At 32.8% G+C, this 17,976-nt stretch overlaps 3 protein-coding genes across 3 annotated transcripts; all 3 read left to right on the top strand.

Moving 5' to 3' along the window:
- Positions 1-890: 890 nt before the first annotated feature.
- Positions 891-2,764, top strand: LOC111682080 (putative inorganic phosphate cotransporter). The gene is made up of 4 exons (XM_023443990.2): positions 891-1,056; positions 1,106-1,242; positions 1,316-2,401; positions 2,464-2,764. Exons 1-4 carry the CDS (start codon positions 1,035-1,037, stop codon positions 2,641-2,643), a joined length of 1,425 nt encoding a protein of 474 aa, XP_023299758.2. The 5' UTR covers positions 891-1,034; the 3' UTR covers positions 2,644-2,764.
- A 3,717-nt stretch (positions 2,765-6,481) lies between these two features.
- On the top strand, positions 6,482-8,170 carry LOC111682079 (putative inorganic phosphate cotransporter). The gene is made up of 4 exons (XM_023443989.2): positions 6,482-6,573; positions 6,645-6,781; positions 6,842-7,927; positions 7,988-8,170. Exons 1-4 carry the CDS (start codon positions 6,552-6,554, stop codon positions 8,168-8,170), a joined length of 1,428 nt encoding a protein of 475 aa, XP_023299757.2. The 5' UTR covers positions 6,482-6,551.
- A 1,393-nt stretch (positions 8,171-9,563) lies between these two features.
- LOC111682086 (putative inorganic phosphate cotransporter) lies at positions 9,564-14,453 on the top strand. Its single transcript, XM_023443995.2, has 4 exons — positions 9,564-9,824; positions 12,782-12,918; positions 12,985-14,058; positions 14,129-14,453. Exons 1-4 carry the CDS (start codon positions 9,803-9,805, stop codon positions 14,357-14,359), a joined length of 1,464 nt encoding a protein of 487 aa, XP_023299763.2. The 5' UTR covers positions 9,564-9,802; the 3' UTR covers positions 14,360-14,453.
- The last annotated feature ends 3,523 nt before the right edge of the window (positions 14,454-17,976 follow it).

Genomic DNA, 17,976 nt, shown 5'->3' with positions numbered 1-17,976 from the left:
TCCGCGAGTTCAGTTGTATCGGGGCTAAGTGAAACAATCTGCCGATGCTAACTAATTTCATTAGGTTGCATCTCCGGTATCATAGAAGATCATGTGCATAATTTTACAGAATTATCTAAAAAAGAATCCCAACTAAAGTGGTGTAGGGTATAATGAATAGTCAGTCAGGCAGTTAGTTAGCTAGTTAGTTAGTTGGCTAGTCAGTCAGTTAGTTAGTTAGTCATTTAGTTAGTTAGTTATGTAGTTAGTTGGCTAGTCTGTCAGTTAGTTATTTAGTTAGTTGGCTAGTAAGTCAGTTATTTTGTTAGTTGGCTAGTCAGTCAGTTAGTTATTTAGTTAGATAGTTAGTTAGTAAGTTAGTTAGTTAGTTAGTTAGTTAGTTAGTAAGTTAGTAAGTTAGTAAGTTAGTAAGTTAGTAAGTTAGTAAGTTAGTAAGTTAGTAAGTTAGTAAGTTAGTAAGTTAGTAAGTTAGTAAGTTAGTAAGTTAGTAAGTTAGTAAGTTAGTAAGTTAGTAAGTTAGTAAGTTAGTAAGTTAGTAAGTTAGTAAGTTAGTAAGTTAGTAAGTTAGTAAGTTAGTAAGTTAGTAAGTTAGTAAGTAAGTTAGTTAGTTAGTTAGCTAGGTAGTTAGTTAGTTAGCTAGTTAATTAGTTAGTTAGTTAGTTAGTTAGCTAGTTAATTAGTTAGTTAGTTTGTTTGTTCGTTAGTAAGATTTGTAAGTGTACTCTATCGATCGACTAGATTTGATTAACGTTTTCCATGTCTGGTGAAGATTATTCGTACAAATTTTGAATTTTCAAGTGCTCTATTTTTCGTGACAGGGTGTTATCGCCGATAATGTTATACTTAAACCAAAATCAACTTTTATGCAGAACGGATCTTTTCGACAACAAAGTTGCCTTCAAAAGTAATTTATTGTATGTAGAATGAGTTCAATTTGAAACGTCCACTCAGGCAGTGGTGGTACGTTCTTCAAAAGTAAATTGGCTGAAAGGAACTTGAGTTTTTATAAAAAAATTTGTGAAATAAATAAAAAAATGACAGCAGAAATTAACAAAGGTAGTAAAAGTGAATGAATATTATAAGAATATTTATTACCTCAATTTAGGTCCAGTTTTTGGCCAAAGACATGTTCAAGTATTTCTACTGTTTCTCTGCATAACAGTGAATTACATAGTCAAATTCAATGCTGGTGTTTCTGTGGTTGCCATGACTAATGCGGAGACAACAAATCCTAACTTTCCGGTAAATATTTCCACACATATAAAATACACTTAAGAGGTTGGGTAACTAAATTTTTTTCTATATTTTTTTCCAGGAATATGATTGGAATGAAATGGAAAAATCCTTTATACTCTCCAGTTTCTTTTGGGGCTATTTTGTTACACAATTTCCAGGAGCTTTCCTTTGTAAACGTTTCGGCGCTAAACTAATAATGTTCATTGCAACTATGGGTTCAGCCGGGGTTGCTGTTCTTGTACCCCTTGCCCTAGACTGGGGCGGTTGGCAGGTGTATTGTAGTATTCGTGTGGTGCAGGGTCTGTTCCAAGGTTTAATCTTTCCCTGTGTACACACTCATTTAGCCTCTTGGTGTCCGGTTGGTGAACGTAATCGTTTAGGTGCCTTGGCTAATACGGGTATTGATTGTGGCACTTTGTTAGCGGTGTTTTTGAGTGGTACTATAGCAGCTTCATCTATTGGTTGGCCTGGTATTTCTTATATGTCTTGTGGTGTAGGAGTATTTTGGTGTATTCTATGGTTTTTCTTTGCTGCCAATTCTCCAAATGAATCGAAATTGATAACAGAAGCCGAAAGAAGTTATATTGAAAACTCCAAAAATGCCTTAAAAGAACATGATGTAAATGTTACACCCAAGTCAATACCCGTACCATGGAAGGCCATTTTAAGCTCTTGGCCTTTTTGGGCTTTATTAGTAGCCAGATCTGCCGATTCCTGGGGTTTCTCGACTTTGCTAGCTGAAATACCTTCCTATATGAATGCCGTTTTAGGCATTGATATGAAAAATAATGCCTTATATTCTGCTTTACCCTACCTCGCCATGTGGTGCATGTCATACGTTTATATCATTATGGCCGATATACTTTTGAAACGTCAAATTCTAACACTTAATACGCTAAGAAAAACTTTCAATTCTCTGGCTGCTTGGATACCAGCCATTGGTCTCATAATGGTGGGATTTTTGGATCAAGATCAAAAAACCTTGGCTATTGTTTTATTAACGGCCAATGTGGGCATCAATGCGGGAGTTACTATTGGCAGTATTTTGAATACTATCGATTTATCACCTAATCATGCTGGTATAATAATGGGTATTGTTAATACTTCTGCCAATATAGTGCCAATTTTAACGCCTCTAGCAGTTGGTCTTATTGTTGACGATAAGGTAAGTCTTTGGATTTTAGAAGTGGAAAATGTAACTGAAAAAGTTTTAATTGAAAATTTCAGACTGATCGCACTCAATGGCAAATAGTGTTTGCCATTTCAGCTGCCGTATGGGCAATGGGTAATCTTTTCTATGTGATTTTTGGTTCAACAAATTTACAGCCTTGGGATGATGAACATTATCTTTCTAAGGATATACAAAATGAAAATTGCATTAAAAAGAAACCCTTAGATACTAAGTAAACTAATTTATATATGTATTGTAGAATTAGTACTATATTCTAAGTTTATTATAATAGAATCGATATATGTCGAGATAGATATAACATTGATATTATTTTACCAGTACAACACAAAACTAAATATTCATTTACTTAATGGATCCATTAAATCATTAAAACTATTAAACTAAACAATTATTTATTTATTACATGTTTAACGTATGGTTTTCTTCTATTCATTTTAAGATTATACATTCAGTCAAAATCAAATCAGTCATTAGCCAAAATAAACTTTAAAAAATATTTTATATAGATTAGTTTGGTCGTGTGCTCTAGGTTTGTATTTTGATTAAGAAATAACAAAAAACAATCATATCTTATCAGATAAGTGCTACTGTACTATAATCCAGTACATTTTAATATCGAAAAAACGACGTTATATACAAGTCCACAGACTAGAAACTAGACTTTTTAGATATACTAGCAAATATGCTAGACGTAGACATATTTACTAGTGCATAGGCTTAACCATAAGCTAGTTCATAGTGAGGTTCAAAGACAATTTCTTAGACTACCTAATAGTCTGATCAAAAAGATTCAATGGACTTGTTAGTGGGCCATAAAGTTGATTAGCTAATAAAGTAGACAATAGAATAGTTAGTAGACTATTTAATATTCTAGTCAGTGGAGTTATCAGTAGACTAGTTCATAAACTACTCACTTAACTAGTCAATAGATTAATTAGAAGACTAGTAAATAGACAGATCGTTGTCCAGTAGTCAAGTAAGAAGTCAGTAGTGACTAAGTATGTAGTCAAACGACTAATCAAAGGAATGATTAAAAGATTAGTCAATGAACTTGTCGGTAGACTAATAAAAGACGAGTCAAAAGACTTGCAAGTGAACTAGTCAATAGATTAGTCAATGGACTTGTCGGTAGACAAATAGAACATGAGTGGGAAGACTTGCATGTGAATTAGTCAATAGACTTGTTAGTCTATAATCTATAGACTAAGCAGTAGACTAGCCAATGAAGTTTTTAGTAAACTGATCAATAATCTGACTCATATACTAGTCCATAAACTACTCAGTTGACTAGTCAATAGATTAATAAGAAAACAAATAAATAGACAGATCGGTAGACCAGTCGATTGAATAGTCAGTAGACCAGAAGTCAAGTCAGTAGTTAGTAAGTATGTAGTCAATAGTTAGACAAGTCGATTGAATAGTTAGTAGACCAGTAGTCAAGTAAGAAGTCAATAGTGAGTGAATATGTAGTCAATACACTAATCAAAGGAATGGTTAATAGATTAGTCAATGGACTTGTCGGTAGACTAGTAGAAGTCGAGTCAGAAGACTTGCAAGTGAACTAGTCAATAGATTAGTCAATGGAATTGTCATTAGACTAATAGAAGATGAGTGAAATGAACTAGTCAATAGACTTATTAGTCTATACTCTATAGACTAAGCAGTAGACTAACCAATGAACTTGTCACTAAACTAATCAATAATCTGAATAGATAAATTGGAAAATTAGTAAATAGACAGAGCGGTAGACCAGTCGATTGAATAGTCAGTAGACCAGAACTCAAGTCAGTAGTTAGTAAGTATGTAGTCAATAGTTCAAAGATTAGTCAATGGACTTGTCGGTAGACTAGTAGAAGACGAGTCAGAAGACTTGCACGTGAACTAGTCAATAGACTAATAAGTACTCTATAGACTAAGCAGTAGACTAGCAAATGAACTTGTCAGTAAATTAATCAATAATAGACTAGTTATCAGACAAGTCAAAAGATTTGTCAGTAGATAATTAAATAGTGTGAATCATCAGGTCGTTATACTAGGCAATAGGGCGTTATCGCAAGCAAGTCAGTGTTCTAGGCTAGTCAACAGACAATTTAGTAGACTAGTCAATGGGCTTGTCAATGGACTGGTCAATATTCAGGACAATATGCTAGTCAATAGATAAAGTGGTATAGTAGTCAAATGATTAGTCCATAATCCATACATATACAAGTGAGAATGTATAGTCCAGCATGACCAAGCATATGATATTCTACACCAGTCTATACATTAAAAATGTAGTTTACTTTTAAACAAATAAGAAATTACAGCCGGATGACGTCGTCCATATAATACCCTACACGTGTTAGGAAAAATCAAATGTGATTTAGTTATCACAATAAAACATTTAAGATGAATTGTATTATGCATCAGATATACTTAAGCCATTTACTGCTGAATAAAACTGTGGACATTTAAGTCAAATTTTGAAGGGGGCTTTTTATAAGGGCTAGGGTCAAATTAGGCCCTAAAATTATAAAATTCTTGAGGGTCATCAAAGCTAGTATAGAACATGGTTTTGCAGCATTTTGTCGAGATACGAGTGTATTAAACATATTTATGAACTAAAAAGGTTCAGTTGTATGGGGGTTAGGTGAAATAATAGTCCTATGTTAAACATTTATAACAGTCTTCGACTCTGGTACGAAATCGAAGATCATGTACCAAATTTGATTGAATTATCTTCAAAATTGAGACCTGTAGTTTGATAACAAGGTTTACTTGGACGGACGGACGTAGCTAAATCGACTCAGAAAGTGATTCTGAGCCGATTGGTATACTTTAAGGATGGTGTAGGATCAGTATTTTTGAGTTTACAAACATCAGTATACAAACATAATACCCTCCCCACTATAGTGCTGTAGGGTAGAATAAGTATGTAGGGTAATAATTAAACTAGTTAGCACAGTCTACAGCACAGCTATTCCATAGTTTGATCTAGTTTATAACGTCTCAAATATATTAAATAATTTGAACTCGAAATCCGGTAATTTCAAATACTTTAAACAATTGCTATAATTTCAATTATTTCTTGAGTAAAATTATATTTTTATTATAAAACGATTTGATTTTCATTAACGTTCTGAACTTTAAAAATTAACCAATTGAAAATTTGACTCGGCTTGTGGTATACTGATCATGTCAATATTTAGGTTCGAACAACTAAATTTTAACTAAGAATCGCTGTACGACCCATAGTGCAAACTAACATAACAATGCAAATTTCTGTGCCATTAAACTTTAATCAAATCAAGTGGGTAAAATAACTTGACTTGATATTGAATAAAGTGTTATAATCACAATCAACTTTGAAGATAATTAAGTCCATTAATGAATTACTACGAACTAAGTGATCGTATTTTGTTTTTGGTGTTTTAGTTAAGTTACTTATATGGATCTTGACTGTAGTGGGTTAAACGTTTAATGTTACTTTTAAGAATAGAAAAATTTTGCGAAATCTGTAAAGTTGGATCGATAAGTACTTGACCCATGATCATAAAGATCGTTGTTTTCTTGTTTAAAAATGTCTGACTATATTTTAATTGTTGAAATATTAAAGTTTATTTCAATACTTGTTGAATTTGATCAATAAATTTCTACGATCTTCTCGTTTACGGATTGGTGATCGTGGTCATGCATTTCTCAACCTTTGTTTAACGTGTTCCATTAAGTCGCAATGTTTTTTTTTCAAAAGTTTTACTATTTAAGTAGTGATTAACTTTCACTGATCTTGTCTCACTCGATGATCTATTTTCCAATTGGGTTATTTTTTGGTTAATTTCCCTTACCACATAAATCCAATTCTCATTATCATTCCCGATTATTTTTAAGAACTTTTGGGTTTTCGAGTGTTTTTTTCGTCACAGGCTATTATCGTTGATAATATTAAATTAAAAATGATTTAGATTTAACTTTTTGTGCAATAGTGTTTGATCAATATAAATCTCAATGATCTTAAGTGCACAAAGTTTTCCTTTAAAAATAATTTATTATTTTTTCAATGAGTACGATTTGAAACGTCCACAGAGGTGGTACGTAGTACAAATTTAAAACGGCGTCAAGAAGTTTGGTGAAATAATTAAACAATATGACCGTGGAAATTAACAAAGGTAAGGATAAAATTAATTTAAAAAAATATTAAAAAAATTAAAAAAATATATATATTTTGTTCCTTATTAAGGACCATTCTTTGGTCAACGACATGTCCAAGTATTGTTAATGTTTCTCTGCATAACGGTGAATTATATTGTAAAATATAATGCGGGTGTTTCAGTGGTAGCCATGACTAATGCCGAGACAACAAATCCCAACTTTCCAGTAAGCCCATCTTCTATATAATTTCCAGTTTTCTATATAATTTCATTTCTATTCGATGAGGAATATGACTGGAGTGAAATGGAAAAATCTTATATACTCTCCAGTTTCTTTTGGGGCTACTTTGTTACACAATTTCCTGGTGGTTTCCTTTGCAAACGTTTTGGTGCTAAACTAATAATGTTCATTTCAACTATTGGCTCGGCTGCGGTTGCTGTCCTTATACCGCTCACCGTTGACTGGGGCGGTTGGCAGGTGTATTGTGGTATTCGTGTGGTGCAGGGTCTATTTCAAGGTTTACTCTTTCCTTGTGTACACACCCATTTAGCCTCTTGGTGTCCGGTTAGTGACCGTAATCGTTTAGGTGCTTTAGCCAATACCGGTATAGAATGTGGCACCCTGCTATCGATGTTTTTAAGTGGTATTATAGCAGCTTCATCTATTGGATGGCCCGGTATTTCTTATATGTCATGTGGTGTTGGCTTATTTTGGTGTGTTATATGGCTTATGTTTGCCTCCAACTCCCCCAATGAATCGAAATTAATAACAGAAGCTGAAAGGAGTTATATTGAAAATTCCAAAAATGCCTTAAAAGAACAAGAGGTAAATGAAACTGTTAAATCTATACCCGTTCCCTGGAGGGCCATTTTAAGCTCTTGGCCTTTTTGGGCTTTATTAGTGGCCAGATCTGCCAATTCTTGGGGCTTTTCAACTTTGCAAGCTGAAATACCTTCCTATATGAATGCCGTTTTAGGCATGGATATGAAAAGTAATGCCCTGTATTCCGCCTTACCTTATTTTGCCATGTGGTGTATGTCATATGTTTATCTCATTTTGGCGGATATATTTTTGAGTCGAAAAATTTTTACACTTAATGAGGTGAGAAAAACTTTCAACACCCTTTCTGCTTGGATACCAGCTGTTGGTCTTATACTAGTGGGTTTCTTAGATCAGGAACAAAAAACCATGGCCATTGTTTTAATGACGGCTAATGTGGGTGTAAATTCGGGTGCTACTATAGGCAGTGCTTTGAATACTATTGATTTGTCACCCAACCATGCTGGTATACTAATGGGTATTGTTAATACTGCTGCCAATATAGTGCCCATTTTAACACCGCTTTTAGTAGGTCTTATTGTTGAAGATGAGGTAAGTTTTATTTATTTGCTTTTTTTTAAGATTTATAGTAATTATATGAATATTTTTCAGACTGATCGTACTGAATGGCAAATAGTGTTTGCAATATCGGCTGCTGTATTTTTCTTCTCCAATCTTTTCTATATTATTTTTGGTTCGACAAAATTACAGCCTTGGGATGATGAAAATTATCTTTTGTCCAGGGATATACAAAATGAAGACTGCAAAAAGAAGAAACCTTTAGATAATAAGTAAACATTTTTAGTATAAGTTTATAATTTTAAGTTATAAGAATAATAAGAAAGGAAATTCTAATATGATCGAATTAAAGGTGTATTGCCTTACATTTTAGAATCAACTACTCGAGTAGCAATATACGACTATGATCCAGTATTTACGATCAGGGTTTAATAGTCTTCCACAATGCCTTTAAGATTTATATGTAAGTTCAAAATTAAACAACTTTAACTCAAAAACATTTAACACTTTTTTACAAATTACCCTCCATTGTTTTTCATATGTGTCAATGACATTATCTTCTAGTCTAGACGAGTAAAAGACAAATAGGTGGAGGTGATCCAATTCACTCTTTATGTTTAGGGTCATTTAACTGTTAGTTAAACATTTTTCTTGATAAAATTTGATGAGCGTTATAAAAAGTAGCTTCGATAATTTAACATTTTTATTGTCTTTAGATGTACTTAGGAATAGGTTCATAAAGTATTTTATCTTTATTGAGATTTTCAGAGAAATGTGTGAAATAACACATATGTGGTTAAGAATGAATTATAACAGAAAATGTATAATTTTTCATCTATCTATCTATCTATCTATCTATCTATCTATCTATCTATCTATCTATCTATCTATCTATCTATCTATCTATCTATCTATCTATCTATCTATCTATCTATCTATCTATCTATCTATCTATCTATCTATCTATCTATCTATCTATCTATCTATCTATCTATCTATCTATCTATCTATCTATCTATCTATCTATCTATCTATCTATCTATCTATCTATCTATCTATCTATCTATCTATCTATCTATATAACACACCTATTCCCTATACTTTTTATTTTATCCACTACTGTACAAATAGTTTTTTTGATTTGGCAACTTCCACCTTAAAAAAGGTTCATGACTTCGCTTAGTATTAACAATTACAAACTGTTATATTGGTGCATAATCTAATAACTAAATAAATCAATATTATTTATAACTGATATTCAATTCTAATAAATCACTATCATTAAAATCAAATATAGATACAAAACATTTACCACTTGAACGTGTTTTAAATAAACCCTCAATCTTATCATAATAATTCTATTAATGCACAAATAATTAATTATATTATAATTTTATTATTATGTTATAAAACAACAACACAAGGTTTGTTGTTATTATTTTACTAACAAAAGAGAATTCTGAATTAAATGCTCATCTACTAACTGGGCTCATAAAACCATTAAAACTGTCTGTAAATAAACTTATATTAGCAGAATTGTTATTTACTTATCGCATTCATAACAAACGGTTTCTTCAATTTAATTTTTTTTTTAGTTTTTTATTACTTTTGTTTTAGATTATACACATTCAGTCAAGCAAGTCAGTAAACCGTACAATAGCAGGAATATCGGCTGAACAAATGAAATGAAGAGAAGCAATTTGTGAGCAAAAGCTTTAATATCAGTTCAAAATCAAAATTGATTTTATATGGATTATTTTGTTCGTGTGCTCTAGACGTGTACCTAGTGGTTTAAAGTGCAAATAATATTTGGATGAAAAAATAAAAATAAATGCATAAAGGATTTAAAAAAAAATAAATTTAAAAATAAAACGATCCTTTTAATAAAAAACTATTTAAAAATCAAAAATGACCAGTGCCATTGATAAAGGTATATAAAACTGTGTTTTAATAGAGACATTAATTAAATATTTCGGAAAAAATTTGTAGTTTATGTACTTGTACACCGTTTGTGGTTTAAAATTGATTTATGGCAAATTTTTTATGAGCAAAAACTTATGGTTTTGCACGAAATGCGGTTTTAGTATTAATTTCAAATACAACTCAATTATTAAACAAATGTTTATTTGTTAATAATAGTTTAATTTTTGTTTAATATAATAAACAACTAATTTGTATTAGTTTGTCGAATGTGTGTAAATGTAATGATTTATCGCAAATTACAATTGTTTGTAGCAAATTAAATTATAAATTTTACTGTTATTCGTGTTTGTAATTGAAAACTAAATTTTCATCAATCATTGAACTTTAAGTAAGAAATATAATTTGTGATTTGTTAGTAAATTTTAAAATTTATAAAAAAAAAATTAAAAATGTATCTAATGAAGTAAAATCTAACATTACATTCATAGAATGAACATTTACATTGATGGAATGAACTATGAATTTCGGAGACTATAAAAGTTTATGTTGAGCTGCGCTGTATTCGATTTTCTCAATTTTCACATTTGGGGTTGAGATATTGTGTATTAAAGTTTTAAAGAAATACAATTTTGCTCTTTTTGAGATGTTAAAACAGAGCAAAGACAACTTTAATTATATAATTTAGTTTGCCATCTAAAGGTCCATTCTGTCTTCTTTAAAACAAAGGCTTAATTGACAAAATTATTGGATCCTAATTCAAGTTGTTCCAATCGCTCTAAAGCATGTTCTTTCCTCTGCCAACTTCAACTGATTATATTTCAGCAAGTACCTACTTAAAGACATAAAACCACCCCTTTGTGCTTTTTATAAGCCATGGTGCTGCTGGTCCACCCACGGATCCAGCTCAAGCGTTTGTGTGGAAATTTGGATTTGGGGTTGGGTGAATTTCCTCTTCCTCTGTAGAGCCATGCCTGTGCTATTCCATATACAAGTGGTTTCTTCAAGTATTCGAACTATTTCCCTAACCATTGCAACCCCGTTGCTTAACTTCCGAGCAGCAAAAACATCACTTTTCTTTACAATTACACAGAGGGAATGGTCTCTGTTGAGTCGGCAACAGTGTCTAAAGATGTAATTCGTAAACTCAAATACGAATTCATCAAAGTCGAGGGCATGTTCTTATTCACAGAGATCCCCTAGTTTTAAAACTATAGAGGCAACTTCGATCATACCTGGGCACACTCATAGTGAACAACATTAGACACAGTTACTCGAGGCATACGTGTGGTTAAGCTCCCCATACATTCACCCCAAATCATATGTACTTAACACTGATTCATTTCCAACACTTAGTCCCACAGGCATTCCTTTGTGGGGTATCTCTTGTCTCGGCAACAGTACCGAAGTTATATACTTTATAAAGTATAAGCACGGTAAATTCCCGGCAATTTGGGGTTAAACCACAGCCACGTGCACCCGAAAGAACCTCTTGAACAACCCGGATAAGACAGTTTCCTAAATTCTGACTGCGGGCTACCTGTGATACCAGAAAATGTAGTTCTTTGGTTCGATATCATGTCCAATCAATTCAAGGAAGACCGAGAATTCATTTGACCATCACCAGTTTATACTCTCCGCAGACTATAGGTACTATTTGCACCACTGTACTTCTGTTGTCTCGGCAACAGCACCGATTTTATACCGATTTTTTATCGAGTATAAAAACAGTATACAGGACATCAGTATTTTAACCGATATTCCCGGGAATTTTGGATTAAACCACAGTCACGTGCACATAAAATAAACTCTTTAATAACCCGGATAAGACAGAGTACTAAACTCTGCCCTGGGCTTAGCTATGGTAACATAATATGTGGTTATTTGGTTCGATGTCATCTCAAATCAATTCAAGGAATGACCGAGAATACCTTTGATCATCACTAGTTTATAGTCTCCACAGACTACAGGTACTGCTAGCACCTCTTTGCCCCGGGATTGAAATAACACCAAGATGATGATTTTTCACAGAGATAACATGTCCCCGGGGCATGAATATCTTGGAGATTCACAATTTTTACACGAACAACTTTGTCAGCGTATTTTTATTAGTTTTGGAAAGGACTGGACTAGTTTTATCTAGACTAGTCACATCAATACTATATCATTCTTCCCAGTTCGAATGGAAGTGAATCGGTTAAAATTGCATTACCTATAACTTGTCAACTTTAAGGAAGTGAGTTTTTAAGCAACCAAGTAAATCGTCTACATATATATAATATTATAGGAATCATCAGAAATTGGTCCAATTGGGGCTTTGACTCCATAATTAATAAGGGGTTTGTTAAATTCTGATCAAGTTATAGATTTTTCAGAACTTCACTGATTTAAATCAACAGTATGTTTGAAATATTTATGGTTCCATGATAATATATCTCTCAGAGTTGAAACTTTAAATTAAACAGAATGATATAGCAAATTATCATATTCAAAATAATGACCGGCATTTTTGTTGGGTTCAGTTATCAAGGTCTTAACTTTTTCCCTTTTCCATTGTAAATAAATCAATGTTGTTTTACTTAACGAAAAACATTCCAATTGCAATAAACATAAACAAGCGACTGACGTTTTCTTTTTTTGGTTTGTATGATAAGATTTTCAAGATTAAATTGAATAAATCAATCATATCGAATATAATGAGAATAGAGCAAAAATGCTAAAACATTGTTTATATTTGATAATAATCGTGAAAAGATTATTATGTCGGACGGTCGTAAAGAATTTATATGATTATTAATTGTTAATTTGATTATGAAAAGATGATAAAGAAATCTATAAGTGGGTGGTAAATCATATGCAGATTATTGAAGTTTGAAATTTTTGGGACATCGGGTCGAATATTTATCCTTCATTTACTCAGACTTAAAGTTGAGAAGATATTAATGTATGTGTGTGTTTTTCTTCCAGGACCTTTTTTGGGTATGCGCCACATGCAGGCCTTGTTAATTTTCTTAAATATAACTGTAGTCTATATAAGTCGTCTGAATATTGGTGTCGCTGTGGTAGCCATGACAAATGCCGAAACAACAAATACAGATTTTCCGGTAATTAATAAAACTTTATACATGTTAATGTCTTAATATTTTTAATATTTTTTTTTTTGAAAACAGGAATTTGATTGGAATGAAAAGGAAATTTCTTATATAATCTCCAGTTTTTATTGGGGTTATGTGACGACCCAATTTCCAGGTGGAGCTTTATGTAAACGTTTTGGTGCCAAAATAGTTATGCAAATCTCAACATTAACCTCGGCTATTATGAGTGCCCTAACACCTTGGTGTGTCACTTGGGGCGGTTGGCAAGCATTTTGTGTCTTACGTATTATCATGGGTATATGTCAGGGTGCTTTGTTTCCCTGTATACATGAACATTTGGCTAAATGGTCTCCCTCGCAGGAGCGCAGTCGTTTGGGTGCTTTGGCTCATACGGGTATAGAATGCGGTACAGTTTTGGCTTTGGGTATGAGCGGTCTAATAGCTGAAGGTCCTTTAGGTTGGCCGGGTATTTCCTATGTCTCGGCTGGCTTGTGTTTTGGTTGGTGTGTTTTATGGTGGATTTTTGCTGCCAACAATGCTACCGAATCGAAGTTTATCTCTAAACTGGAAACTCACTATATAGAATCATCTCTAGAACATTCAGAAGATTTTCATAAAAACAAAATTCCAGTTCCCTGGAAATCTATATGGTTGTCGGTGCCCTTTATGGCCTTACTGGTGGCGCGTTGTGCCGAAGGTTATGGCTTAAGTATTTTACAAACACAAATTCCTTCCTATATGAATGGGGTCTTGAGTATGCAAATTAAAAGTAATGCTCTCTTTTCGGCCTTACCCTTCTTGGCCATGTGGGGCATGTCGTATGTGTATGTTATAGTGGCAGATGTATTGCAAAACAAAAATATACTTAGTCTCACCGCAATACGTCGATCCATTAATACGGTGGCATTTTGGGTACCAGCCGCTGGTCTTATTGGTATAGGTTTCCTAGATGAAAACAATAAAACCTGGGCCATAGTCTTAATGACTCTATTGGTGGGTGTTAATAGTGGTGCCACTCTGGGAAGTTCCTTAAATACCATAGATCTATCGCCAAATCATGCTGGTATTCTAATGGGTATAGTTAATACTATAGCGAATTTTTTGCCATTAATCTCTCCTTTGGTAGTGGGTGTTATTGTCACCGATTCGGTAAGATTTTTTTTTTTGTTATATGATTTTAATTTGTTAACACTATTTATTTTCCTTTTTTCTACTTTAGAAAAATCGCTCCCAATGGCAATTAGTTTTTATTATTGCTGCTGTGGTCTTCTTTTTCGGCAATTTAGTTTATATTATCTTTGGCACTGCTCAAGCTCAACCTTGGGATGCTGAAGATTTCCTTATGCCTAAAGATGCTGAAAGTTCCTCTAATAAAGATTCGGAGGCTACAACTGCCGAAGTTGGAGTCGATAATAAGGCGTTTGAAACTAAAGAAACTAATTTTAAGTAATTATACTCATAGGTATTAGTTTTAGAATTTAGATTTGTAATTTATAAATAAAATGTAATATTATGTATGTAAATAGAAAACGATATATATAATGCGAATATGTAGCTATCATTTGTAACCCGATCTTAAGAATTTATTTTTTATTTATTTTTAAAGTATTGTTTTTTAAACCTGACGGAAATTACGAAAGGTTTAACCATCAAACGTAAGCAATGTTTTATCGAAAAATTATATTTAACGATAAGGCTCATATAAAATTTTCCATCCACTCCGCTAACTTTATATGTTACGTGTTACAACATACAGAATTATACAATATTGACATCCCTGCAATTTGTAGAAAATTGATACCAAAGAACATAACAAACGAACTGACAGACGGAAATTCAATAAACTATTAGCTAGTCATATACAACTCAAACAACAAGCTTTTCAGATGGACTATAGATCACTGTCATGATCACAATATTCTGTTTTCGCCTTAAAATATGTTTTACATTTATTGTTTAAACAAATAATGTTCTTAAGAATTGCCAACGTGCATTGTTATCATTTAAAAGACTGCTGTTAGTAATCGATCAAAAATAATATTTATAACGTATAAATGTTTTTTCCAACGCATTGGGACACAGTCAGACTGATATACAGAAAGAAAGATTGACGGACCGACAGAAATACAGACAAACGGACGGACGGACAGACATATGCAGCTCAATCCAAAAGTGATTTTAAATTTTCATCATTTTCGCAGTAGGATAATAAAAGTTTCTGCAGCTCCTCTAGTTTAGCGTCTATTCTGGCTGTAGCTCCTCTAGTTTAGCCAAAATATGGACATTAATATTTTTACTTAAAAATAGAGTTTTGGTGAGAAACAAAAGTGATCAAAGCTTTTCATCGTTTAGGCCGTAGCTCCTCTATTTTAGTCAAAAAATGAACTTATACGTTTTCACACAGAAATCGGATTTTCATCCTTTCGGCCAAAGTTCCTGTAGTTTAGCAAAAAAACTGACTTTTGTGTTTTCAATCAAAAATCGAGTTTTGGTGGTACATAAAAGTGATCACAGATTTTCATCCTTTAGGCCGTAGGTGCTCTAGTTTAGCCAGAAAATGGACTTTTATGTTTTCACTCAAAAATCGATTTTTGGTGGTATATAAGAGTGATCACGGATTTTCATCCTATAGGCCGTAGCTCCTGTAGTTTAGCCAGAAAATGGACTTTTATGTTTTTTACTCAAAAGTCGATTTTAGTTGGAACATAAAAGTGATCACGGATTTTCATCCTTTAGGCCGTAGCTTTTGTAGTTTAGCTAGAAAATGGATTTTTATTTTTTACATATGAGTGATCACGGATTTTCATCCTTTAGGTCGTAGCTCTTCTACGGAAACAAAAGTGATCACAGATTTTTATCCTTTAGGCCGTAGCTCCTCTAGTTTAGCCAGAAAATGGACTTTTATGTTTTCACTCAAAAATCGATTTTTGGTGGTATATAAGAGTGATCACGGATTTTCATCCTTTAGTCCGTAGCTCCTCTAGTTTAGCCAGAAAATGGACTTTTATGTTTTCACTCAAAAATCGATTTTTGGTGGTATATAAGAGTGATCACGGATTTTCATCCTATAGGCCGTAGCTCCTGTAGTTTAGCCAGAAAATGGACTTTTATGTTTTTTACTCAAAAGTCGATTTTAGTTGGAACATAAAAGTGATCACGGATTTTCATCCTTTAGGCCGTAGCTTTTGTAGTTTAGCTAGAAAATGGATTTTTATTTTTTACATATGAGTGATCACGGATTTTCATCCTTTAGGTCGTAGCTCTTCTAGTTTAGCCAGAAAATGGACTTTTATGTTTTCACTCAAAAATCGATTTTATGTGGTACATAAGAGTGATCACGGATTTTCATCCTTTAGGTCGTAGCTCCTCTAGTTTAGGCAGAAAATATATATAAGAGTGATCACGGATTTTTTTATCCTTTAGGCCGTAGCTCCTCTAGTTTAACCAGAAAATGGACTTTTATGTTTTCACTCAAAAATCGAGTTTTGGTAGTATATAAAAGTGATCACGGCTTTTCATCCTTTAGGTCGTAGCTCTTCTAGTTTAGCCAGAAAATGGACTTTTATGTTTTCACTCAAAAATCGATTTTATGTGGTACATAAGAGTGATCACGGATTTTTATCCTTTAGGCCGTAGATCCTCTAGTTTACGCAGAAAATGGACTTTTATGTTTTCACTCAAAAATCAATTTTATGTGGTACATAAGAGTGATCACGGATTTTTATCCTTTAGGCCGTAGCTCCTCTAGTTTACGCAGAAAATGGACTTTTATGTTTTCACTCAAAAATCGAGTTTTGGTGGTATAAAAAAGTGATCACGGATTTCCATCCTTTAGGCCGTAGCTCCTCTAGTTTAGCCAGAAAATGGACTTTTATGTTTTCACTCAAAAATCGAGTTTTGGTGGTATATAAGAGTGATCAAGGATTTTCATCCTATAGGCTGCAGCTCCTCTAGTTTAGCCAGAAAATGGACTTTTACGTTTTCACTCAAAAATCGAGTTTTGGTGGTACATAAAAGTGATCACGGATTTTCATCCTATAGGCTGTAGCTCCTCTAGTTTAACCAGAAAATGGACTTTTATGTTTTCACTCAAAAAATGAGTTTTTATGGAAACAAAAGTGATAACAGATTTTCATCCTTTAGGCCGTAGCTCCTCTAGTTTACGCAGAAAATGGACTTTTATGTTTTCACTCAAAAATCGAGTTTTGGTGGTATAAAAGAGTGATCAAGGATTTTCATCCTATAGGCTGTAGCTCCTCTAGTTTAGCCAGAAAATGGACTTTTATGTTTTCACTCAAAAATCGAGTTTTGGTGGTATAAAAAAGTGATCACGGATTTCCATCCTTTAGGCCGTAGCTCCTCTAGTTTAGCCAGAAAATGGACTTTTATGTTTTCACTCAAAAATCGAGTTTTGGTGGTATAAAAGAGTGGTGGTACATAAAAGTGATCACGGATTTTCATCCTATAGGCTGTAGCTCCTCTAGTTTAACCAGAAAATGGACTTTTATGTTTTCACTCAAAAACCAAGTTTTGATCGTATATAAGAGTGATCACAGGTTTTCATCCTTTAGGCTGTAGCTCCTATAGTTTAGCCAGAAAATGGACTTTTGTGTTTGCACTCATAGATTTTTCATGTATTAGGCCGCAGTTCCTCTAGTGTAAATAGAAAAATCAAGTTTTTTGAGAAATAATCTTTGTTCTCATAAATTTATAAATAGAGAATTATTTATTAGTTTATTTAATTAAATAATATAAAACTTTGAAATTCAAATTTTGTCTTTGTTGAATGACCTTTTAAAATTCAATAACATCATCCTATTTACAGCAGAGAGGTGATAAAAGATATTCGTATTAATTTTAATATGCAAAATACTATTAAAGAAAACAACATAAACATATTAAATAATATAAATATTTGTTTATAACAAAGTGATAATATATGCATTTATATCTTTACTTTTGGGATTTTTTTAACCACAAATCTACGATTATGGAATTTGAAATTAGTTGCAAATACGTCAATTTCTCATTTAGAAAACATACCGCCCGGCAAGTGTCAATATTTTG

Source organism: Lucilia cuprina, chromosome 6, assembly GCF_022045245.1.
Source record: "Lucilia cuprina isolate Lc7/37 chromosome 6, ASM2204524v1, whole genome shotgun sequence".
Classification (NCBI taxonomy): Eukaryota; Metazoa; Arthropoda; class Insecta; order Diptera; family Calliphoridae; genus Lucilia; species Lucilia cuprina.
Note: the sequence above shows the minus strand (reverse complement) of the source record. Positions and strands in the feature narration are given on the sequence as shown.